Genomic DNA, 10626 nt, shown 5'->3' with positions numbered 1-10626 from the left:
TATTATCAGAACTAAATAAATAAAAAATCAAACTTTTCGGTTGGATTTGATTTGGTTTTCGATTCAGCTTTTGACACTGTTATTAAATACTCACCAGGTGTTGCGATTTCTATTGATTCGGCTTGTCAAGTTGTATAGATTGTGAACGCGTGAAATTTCTCTCCACTAATGAGCCGCCTCCTCTTTTCTTCGTTGATTCAGCCACTTGCTAACTTCTTTCATTGTACGCTTCAATTGCATTGAAGAAGAAAGAAGTAAGTGAGTTGGGCTTGGGCCGAGCTTTTCAATGGGTTGGCTTAAAAATATCTATTAGTTTGGCCAATAAATTACAGTCAAGGCAGCAAAAACCATGTTAAAGTCTCTATCCGAGGTAAAATTCAGTGAGTTCCAGGAGGGTTGGCTTTTGTTTGAAACCTTCAGAGTGAAGATGGGCTAAGGCGTGCATCTTTCTTTTTCTATGCCAACTGAGGATGCCGTTCGTGAGAAGAGCAATGTCGAGGCTACTTAGTGGATGAAAGGGACTCTAATTGCAAATCCTCAAGTCTTGCATCGGATGGAAAAGGTCCTTTTGAGTTATTCATAGGTAAGATTGTGTCGACCAGACACTTTCCATTTGGCCCAAGCCCGCAAAAAGAAGCATTCAAGTAAGGGAAAAAACCACAAAAAAAATCCCAAACTTTATCAAAAGTGACAAATTTACCCCAAACTTTTTTTTTGTGACACAAAAAACCGTGAACTTTTATTTATGTGACACATTTACCCTAAATTATAGGGACATTTTGGTCTTTTTACTTTTAATTTTTTTTTTTTCTCCTTTCTTCCCTCCGCCGGCCATGGCGGAGCCGGCGGAGGGAAGTCGGCGTTCGGGGAGGGCTGCCCTCACCTGGATCTAGCGAGGGCACCCCTGGCTCGGCGTCGGCGAGGGCACCCCTCGCCCGAGTCCGGCGAGGGCACCTCTTGCTAGGCCCTCGCTGGCCCTCGCTAGCGTCGGGCGAGAGCACCCCTCGCCGGTGACGGGCGAGGACCGCCCTCGCCCGACCCAGCCGAGGGTTGCCCTCGTCCGATACCGGTGAGAGTGGCCCTAGCTAGCCTAAGCGAGAGTGACCCTCACCTGACGTTGGCGAGGGCAGCCCTTGCCAAATGCCGGCTTGCCTCCGCTGGCTTCGCCATGGCAGGCGAAGGGAAAAGAGAAGAAAAAAAAGTTAAAACAAAAGAAAAAGAAAAAACAGAAAGAATAAGACGAAAATGCCCTTAATGAGGTAAATGTGTCATAGTTTGTAAAATTTGGGGTTTTTCATGTCACAAAAAAAAGTTTGGGGTAAATTTGTCACTTTAGGCAAAGTTTGGAGTTTTTGATGGTCTTTTCCCTTCAAGTAATCACACAAAGTGGTGAAAAACATGGAATTGGCTTCTCGTAATAGCAGAATTTAATCTTAAATCCGCATACACTCTAGGAAGTTCAAAGTTGAATATACACCATCCCACTTGACCGTTCTCTTCTCTGAGGCAAAGGGATGCTGCAGAATAATGCGAACCAACCACGAAATGTCATTTACAGATCCTGTTGTGACCTTAGACCACGCGTTTCAATTTTTATCACAAAATAACAACTATTTTCTAGAATTTCAATCATTCAATCACTCATACCTCAGGAGAAGCATTATACTGCATTCTAGGCTCAGCCGCCCATTTTGAGCATGGAGGGAATTCAACGCTCCTCACACAAAGGCTTCGGTGAGCAAAGCGTCCCCGGGATCTTCTCCAGTAACCGTAATATACTTCTGGAACATGGGCCAGTTTGAGGTAATAATCGTCTTGTCCATCTTGCGTAAGTTTCTTCACGAACTCATCAGGCATGTTGATAAACCGCAGCCTTGTCAGCTTTTCCAGCTGCTCAATACCTGATGGAAGCTCCTCCATTAGCTTACAACTCCTAATAAGCAAACTCTCAAGACAAGGCATTGATCCCTTCTCCACTTCCACGCATTTGAGTTTGTCAAAACAACCAAGGCTCAGAACCTGTAGCTTCAGAAAGCTGTTGGCATTGAAACGCAACTTGGTTCCTTCATAAGCCTGAATCAACTGGAGATTTACAAGATTAGGCAAATTCCCCAAAGATGACAATGGACTATCCTTTAGCTGACTATGTTTCAGCTTCAATACCATTAGGCTATCAAGAGATGATATCCAACGTGGTAATGCCCCCAGACGTCCTGTCAAGTAGAGTCTCTGGAGAAATGAAGGTGGAGTAGAGAGGGGTTGTAGATCAATAATCTCATTTTCATCGACTGAACTTATGGATAATGCTTGAAGCTTCGTTAATTTTTCAATTGACGAGCACAATTCCCTTGCACTTTCTTTTCTCAACTTCACGATGCCTAACCTATTCAATTGTTTCAACTTCCCAAGCTCTCGTATTAAGCTGCTGTTTCTCTCATTACCTACTCTTATGAAGGAGATCTTTTGCAGGGACTGTAGAGCCCCTATTTCTTCTGGGCACTTGAAGCCGCAGTTGGAGTACCATCCATTAGAGTACCATCTATAACGATATATGAGTAAATGACGAAGTTGTTGGAGCTTCAAGATCTCAACTGGCAATTCTGTGACATACGTCTGTTTAAGGTCCAGGGTTTCTAGGTTTTGAAGCTTCGCTATGGAATTTGGAACAGTTCTCACCTTGCTGTACCTAAACTCAGATATCTCATGTGGCACCACTCAGCAACTTGAGCTGGGATCCTTGTCAAAGGAGCAGTTTGCAAGTCCAGAACAGTGAGCAGTCTCATTTCACTACCTAGAACAGCATCCGTGGAAGATCTCTCTACCCCAAACATGTATAAAGAGCGTAGCCGAGACAATGACCTTCTCTGTTGCATAGCTTGCTGGCCGTTCTGTATAGATAGGCGACGAACTTTATCAGGCCATTTATGATGTTTATCTATGGCTGTTTCTGCAAAGCCGTGGTTGCTCGACTTTGAAGTAATTATATCCAGCAGAAAATCATGGACAGAACAATACATAATCCTTCCATCGCCTCTTTGAGCAGCCACCTCTATCAGGCTTCTGTTAATGAGCTCATATAAGTAGTCCCGGGCTACTTCTTCTACTGTCATGCCTTCTTTCTTGTCTACAAATCCTTCTGCAATCCATTGTCGAATTAATTTCCCACAGCTAATGAGGTAACCCCTGGGAAATACGCTCAAGTGCAGGAAACAGGACTTCAAGTAGTATGGCAGGTCATCAAAACTAAGTGATAGGACTCTTTTGAAGGTTCTGAACTTGTCATTGCAATTGACTTCAGTATGAAGACTTTGGCGAACCAGATCCCATTCATCCTTTTTTCTCGTGTCTTTGGAAACCAAAACACCACTGATGGCCACAATAGCAAGTGGCAATCCCTTGCACTTTCTTAGAATGAGCCTACAGGTCTCCTCTAGATGATGAGGGCAGGAGTTCCCCTGGAATGTCTTTGCGCAGAAAAGCTTCCATGACTCTTCAGCTGGTAGTGGCTCCATCTTGTAAACCATCCCTCCAAATTCCCCGCAGGAGGTATGTGCTAAATCAGAATTCCTGGATGTGATGATTATTCGGCTGCCGCAGTTGTTGTTAGGTAATGCATGTTTGATTGCATCCCAATCATTCATGCGCCACGCATCATCTATGATGATCAGGTACCTCGCATTTTGTAGCAGGTCCTTGATAATCATCTTTTGGTATAATCTATCCACGTTGTCCTCTATAGGAGGAACTGGTTGTTGGGTATGCCTCATAATTTGTCGAACCATGCCTTGAAGGATCTCTTCTATATTTGGAGATTGAGAAAGAGTTGTCCAAGCACGTACCATGAAATGTTTCTTCACTTCTGGATCTTCGTAAACTTGCTTCACTAATGTAGTTTTCCCCAGTCCTCCCATCCCCACGACTGAGATTACTTGCCGAGTGGAAGCGCCCTCAATCAGCCAGCCGACCAGCTTTTTTGTCGGTTCACTGATGCCTACCAGCTCAGCTTTGTCTAAAAGAAGAGCATTTCCTCGCTGGTCCTGCCATGTGTCGTCTGGCTTACTAGAGCCATAGCGATGTTCGACTTTATTTAATTTGTCTCGGACTCTCCAGTGTCCATCATATATGTTTCTGATTCTGGAGTTGATGGATTTCATCTCCGAAACAATTCGGTATCGACCTTTCATGTTCTTGATACAGCAGGACATCTTGGAGAGAAGACCGGGAAATCCAATTCCATGATCATGCGCCAGGAGAAGTTTGAACTCATCTAGAGAGTCTTCAGTGTCATATGCGATTTCTCTCAGCTGCTTCACCCAAACTTTGACTTCCTCATCCCTCTCTTCCAGGGAATCTGCAATCCTCAGGAATGCCCTTACGTTGTCCAATTGTCTCTTCACTAAAGTAACTTCTTCCTCGGCACCGCTCACTAGAACCCCATTCTCTAGAAAGTCCTTGAGCTTGTTAACAAGGTAGTTTACTGCAATATTTGCCATGCTCTATTTTGCATATATTTAAGTTCTGGAGAATAAACTAGCTGGTATTCTCTAACATAGTGCCTCCACAGGCTGGGGGCTTGATGTGGAAATGGTCAAGCTTCTGATGTCTAGTCATCCATCAGCTCATGGCTGTTTGGTCATGATGCACACCCGCATAACAAATTAAGACACCTTGCACGCTTTGTATTGATTGTCACACCCGAATCCAAAAAGAATAGGGGATCCACACGAAGAACGCAGCCTCAACCACAATTGACAGCCTGTTATCAAAATATAGATTATAAGCAAGCAGGTTGTTCCAACATTAGAGTTTCTAAAATGAATTATCAAGAATACTTACATCTCAAAACTTAAGTAAATGAGTATTTACTCAAAAAATCATACAACGAGCTTAGCTTCAGACCTGGAATCCTACTACCAAAAGTTCCTTGTTGATAGTACTCTCGCTTTACTTGCCGCTAATCACTGAACCTGAAAAATATGAAAGATAAGTGGAATGAATAAATACGACCTAATGAGTAGTGCATCTCTTCTAAACAGATCGAGTAGCCATTATGCACATTTATAAGGTCATAACGAAACTTAATAATCCCAAATCCAATTGATAACCCACGTACAACTTCAAATATAAGTTATTTACTTTCAGCAAATTTTTGTGCACATAAGGTCAAAATGAACAATGAAATATGAGGTCACAAGAATGGCAAAATAGTAAAATACTCTTTATTTTCAAATACCATAGTTCATATACATACAATACCAAAAGCGGGTATTATTTTTCCACAAAACTCTACACATATTAGAAATCCTTAGTGTCACGCTCCGATTCTCGGTCACTTGCCCATCCTTCATCTTTGGTCGATTTCAAAATGCGATATCCCAGGATTACATATCGCCGACCCTTTTATTTTCAATAGCACATGCGGAAGTAGTTATAAATTCTCAGACAATAAAACAATGGGATAGAATAGCAATGCCATAATTTTTATATTGAAATTCACAACTACACTTTTATACAAGCACCTCATAGTATATAATATAATACTATTCACATGGGTATGATCTAACACTTATCCACCTATAATCAAGGTCATGGGATTTCAGTCCTCATCCGGGTTGTATTCAGGATCCTCCTCTGGATCATCTTCTTCTTCTAAATCTTCCTCTTCTTCAGGTTTCTCATCAGGGTCCTGAAATATTGTCCCACAACTGGGATAAGACTACGTCTCAGCAAGTTCTACCCCCTAAGACCTGATTAGTAAACCAATATGCTATTTGGGTTGCCTATGCATGCAAGGGTCAGAGGACTTACCTTGGCCTTAGATTCTACCTGCATATTAGCACAGTTCGAATAGACACCCAAATCAATCAAGTCACTACAATAGATCAAATCATTGAGCAATCGACCTAGTCGATGACATGTCACCACAACCCTTTCTTGGTCAGCTAGTCTCATACTATCTATAAAGTCCGTTCATATCAGGACTATTCACTACTAAGCTGATAAATAGATAGTATAGTTCGCTTCTGAGATGATTGTGTATACCGCTCTCTACTAAGTTGCCATATCGCCTTTAGGCCAATATAGTATAACGACAGTGTTCAATCTAAGCTGATAAGGTATACTGTTCTCTGCTAAGCCGACATATCACCCGTAAGCTGATATAGTGTACCGACATTTTCAATCAAAACTAATAAGGTATACTGCTCTCTGCTATGCTGATGTATCGCCCGTAGGCTGATATAGTATACCGGTATACTGCTTTCTGCTAAGCTGACATATCGCCCGTAAGTCAATATAGTATACCATCCCAATCATGCAATCAATTCCATTTTTTTTTTTTTATCATTCTCGATAAAGTAGCCTTATGTGGGGACACGGTCGGCCTTAGCCAAAATATAATATTTTCATTTCCATAGCTTCCACGTTTTCTGTAGTCCACTCAAATATTTTTGGCATTGTCAATTGATGCCCGGTTATTTTTCAATTAATAACCAACGATTATCCAATTAAAGAATAATTTCCCACTTTCACAAATAATTCAATTTAGCACGAAATAAAGCTCAATTAAATAAACAGACTACACCACGACAATCAGCAAAAAATTCCGGTCGTCAACTATCCCTGCCTAATTTTTGAAAAAAAAAATAATTAAATTAATTTCGAAAATTAATAATTAAATACTAAAAATTCAATTTAGGCCCGTAATGCCTAATTGAAGCCCAAGATGGGTCGAGAAAAATCCCGAGATGCATTCGATAAATAATAGTACGTCTCTACTTGCTAATTGCACAATTCAATTGTTTAACATGCATCACAATTATCTAATAATCACTAATTTACTATAATCTAACAACTTAATTGCACTTAATTAAATCTAATCAACCCTTAAGCATAGTTAGCAAACTAAGAAAGCATTAGTGAGTAAAACTCATTTGATTGAAAGTGGAGACCGGATCATTGTGATGGCGGTGTGACGGCAGCCGAAATATGAAGTTTCGGCGATGTCGACGGGCGCTCGAGCAGAGCCTAAAACGGGCCAAACAAATCTCAGTCCAATCTAAGATTTGTTTTTTTGTTGGACTGGGCTCACTGCAGACGCTGGGCTTGGGCCTCAAAATTTCGCTGGGCTTCAATTGGCGAGCTGAACTTGCAACAAAATTCACATGGGCTGGAATTGGGCCTGGTCTTCGATGGAGCTGACGTTCGCGGGCTGCTGCAGCTGATGCCTACGATTGGGCTGGACATGAAGCAGCTGTGGAGATGGGCTCAGTGGATTTGGTGGCCCAAAGGAGAAGGATTGGACGCTGGGTTTCGGGGCTGAATTCGCTGGAGATGGGCCGCTGATTGAAGATGCGGTTGCTGCTGGAGGAGGCCCGCGGAAGAAGCAACGTGGAGACGCTGGTCGCTGGGATTGAAAGCTTCGTGGACTGAAATCGTGTGGCTTCGCTGGTCTTCGAGCCGGGGGGAGACGCGGCCACGGATCTGCTTCGGTGGAGGGTCTTCGCTGCTGGTTGTTCGACTGAAGAAGACGCCAGGTGGTGCAGGCGTGCTGGCAGAAGACACGGACGAAAGCAGCTTCGTGAACGTGGGATTTCTGTTGAAGAAACAATTGAAGATGGCAGCTCGGCAGGAATTGAAGACGCGTGGAGCTGAGGGCGGTCAGCGGAAGGGCTTCGTGAGTGTGGCTGTTGACCGAATTTTCGGTGGTGGGGGGGGTGCAGGGATTGAAAAATCTGGTCAACAAACGGCAAGAGGGAGCAGCTTCAGTTGACTTGCTTCGTGCGGCGAAGGCAGAGAGAGAAATGAAGCTGCGGGCAGTGGAATTTGGGGCGTGCGTCGAGCTGGGGTTTTCGAAGAGGAAAATGAAGATGGCAGGAGTAACAAAAGATGGAAACAGGCGGTTGGCGTGCGGGAGAAGCAGCTGGTGGAGAAATTTCGGTGGTGGATGTAGGCGAGATGATGGGCAGCTTCGGTTGCAGAGGAAATTGAAAGTAGAACAAGAGAAATGTGAAGAAGACGGGGCGAAGGAGGCGTGATCAAGAAGCTGCCGTAGGGTAGGGGGATAAGTCAAGAAGAAAATATCCAATTCATCATCCTAGACCAAAAGTCCACATATATATCCCTTGCATTGATGGTAAGTCCACAATTTTCTGCCAATCCCTGATACTTAAAGGCTCAGCTTGAAAGTCAAATTTTCCTTTAATTTGGCCTGTACGAATTTCCGCTAATTGTCCGTAATGTCCAAATCGATTTTCTGCAAAAATTTCGGAATCTCTGAAAATTCTTCTGAGGCTGAGTCGATGTTCCTAGAATTTATTGTAACATGACAGAATCTTCAATTTCTGAAATCGGACTTAAATTCACAGTTAATTTTCATTCGGCGAGTTTTTTAGCATGACCTAGGCTACTGGGTAGTTTTTAGATATTTTTAGTGCAAATGACCCGTGATTGATTTTCTTTGAGCCACAATGAATCTATTTGACACATTGACGACTCTCAATTATCGTGAAAATCTCGATGATCCAAATACAGACACAGGGTACCAAAATAATAATAAAATCAGTTTAGTGCATGCTGACGAGAATTTTCCAATTTAGTGGTGTTACCCACGATTAGGCACACATCTTTGTCAACCAACCTATCTCTGATTTCAAATCGATTTTTTTCTGTGCCATAATGGCATCTAAAGATGGACACGGTTGAGAAGTCAATTCCTGATTGAATTTTTAAGTCTATTTGCCTTAAAATCTTTAATGGTTTCTCCAAATAGTTTAGTTATCTCGAGAGTGATCAACTCTGAGAACAGCTTTATAGGCGCGTCAATGAAATGTCCAATTTATCCAGTAGAAAACAGAATTGAAAATCTAAGATGTCACACTTAGTATGGTATGTACGTAGTCAAGAACACGTTTTATTTTTTCAACAAAGCTATATCAATATTTAAAATACTCATTTTCTAAGTAGTATCAAAACATATGATCAATGGTTCAGTCCCTTGCCTAATTTCAAATCATATGTTAATAGTCTATTTCATTGACCAAACTTGTATGACATCACATCTCAATGCCCATTGAGATGGCTCCCATATGACTTGAGTTGTTGTGTAGCATTTATCCTTTGACTTCAAGGCTTTAGAGGTGACTCCCATGAAGTTATATTATTGTATAACATTTAATCCTTTGCCAGTCGATATCACAGTTAATTTCATAAACCAAAATATAGCATTTCACCAATCAATTCTTTCCACAAAAACAATACATAATCTGTATCAAAAATTAGTTTCACATACCAAATCAAATTATCTTTCATAAACTATACTCAAAGTCAATGTAATTCTTTCACAAAAAGGTTTTGCAAACCCAAAATATATTATCTTTCCCAACTCTGTTCATCAAACAATATATATATACATGTCTTTTATTAAACATTTCCCAAATCATTTTAGAACTCATTCCATAAATAAGTTCTAATGTAATTTATATTTATAAACTTTCTCAACACCTTCCATAATATGTTTTGTAAACCATTAGTAAATAATCAAGAACTAGTAAATGCTCGATCCAACTTTTTATGTAGTGACCATGCTATTTTGTAACTCATACCATACACAATCTACATTGCTTTCCAAATATGAATTTACTAACTCAACGAAAAGATAGCACCACTCACCTAGGAATGTCCAAAACCAACAACACTCAATTGAACGAGCCAATCTGGTAATTCTAACAATTAAATGAGAATTAACATCAAAACCGAGTAAAATACTATGACAACTGTGAAACGACAATACTAAATTTAAAGGGAAAAGTACTAAAAATTCATAAACCTATGGCATTAATACCAATCAGCTCTAAATCTTTTAATTAGACCAATTAAATCCTAAACTTTTTCACATTGATACAAATTTAGTTCTTCCGACCAATTTTGATCGATTGGCATTGGCGTGGACATCGGCCTGCGGGCGAGCACTAATGTGGCAATTTTTTTTTAAATTTATTATTTTCGATTTTTTTATTAATTTTTATTTTTTCCCTTTTATTTTTTGCCCTTTTCCTCTTCTTCCTCCTCGCTTCGGTAAGGCTTAACATTGCCTAGGGCCTCGAGCGATGTGGCTTCACCTAGATTTGGGCGAGGCTAGCCCCAACAATGGTCTAGCCACCTTCACCCGTGACTAGGCCATGGCGAGGCTAGCCTCACCAAGATTTGGGCAAGGCTAGCCTTGCCTGGGTAAAACCGCCTCTCCTATGGCCTTGGGGGAGGTCAGGCAAGTGCTTTGCGGCCCTTGCCTAGTGGACGGTGAGCCACCTAAGGCTCATCGGCCATCGTAGGAGGAGAAGCCAAGAGGAAGAAGAGGAAAGGGGAAAAAAAAGGAAAAAAAAAAAAAAAAAAAGGAAAAAATTGAAAAAAATGAAAAAAAATTATTAAAAATTACCAGGTCAAGCATTTGCCGGTCACCCGGTGTCCACGTTAGCGTCGGCCAGCCAAAATTGATCGGAAGGACTGAATTATTACCAATGTTAAAAGGTCTAGAACTAAATTGGTCAAATTAAAAGTTTATGATTGAATTGGTATTAATGCCATAAATTAAGGATTTTTTTGGTACTTTTCCCTAGGTCTAAACGATAG

General features: G+C 41.2%; 1 protein-coding gene across 2 annotated transcripts; it reads right to left on the bottom strand.

Annotated features, from left to right (window-relative positions):
* Positions 1 to 1390: 1390 nt before the first annotated feature.
* On the bottom strand, positions 1391 to 7086 carry LOC104446256 (disease resistance protein RPP13). Of its 2 annotated transcripts, none has more exons than XM_039312366.1 (4): positions 6951 to 7086; positions 5575 to 5686; positions 4837 to 4967; positions 1391 to 4756 (listed from the first exon to the last, which is right to left on the bottom strand). In XM_039312366.1, the coding sequence occupies exon 4, from the start codon at positions 4491 to 4493 to the stop codon at positions 2673 to 2675; it is 1821 nt and encodes a 606-aa protein (XP_039168300.1). In that variant the 5' UTR covers positions 4494 to 4756; positions 4837 to 4967; positions 5575 to 5686; positions 6951 to 7086; the 3' UTR covers positions 1391 to 2672. The 2 variants fall into 2 exon arrangements, with proteins under 2 accessions (XP_039168300.1, XP_039168301.1); XM_039312367.1 differs by having other exon boundaries at positions 4900 to 4967.
* Between the last annotated feature and the right edge of the window lie 3540 nt (positions 7087 to 10626).

The sequence above is a fragment of the Eucalyptus grandis genome, chromosome 5 (assembly GCF_016545825.1).
Source record: "Eucalyptus grandis isolate ANBG69807.140 chromosome 5, ASM1654582v1, whole genome shotgun sequence".
Lineage (NCBI taxonomy): Eukaryota > Viridiplantae > Streptophyta > Magnoliopsida > Myrtales > Myrtaceae > Eucalyptus > Eucalyptus grandis.
This window is presented reverse-complemented; position numbering and strand designations above follow the sequence as displayed.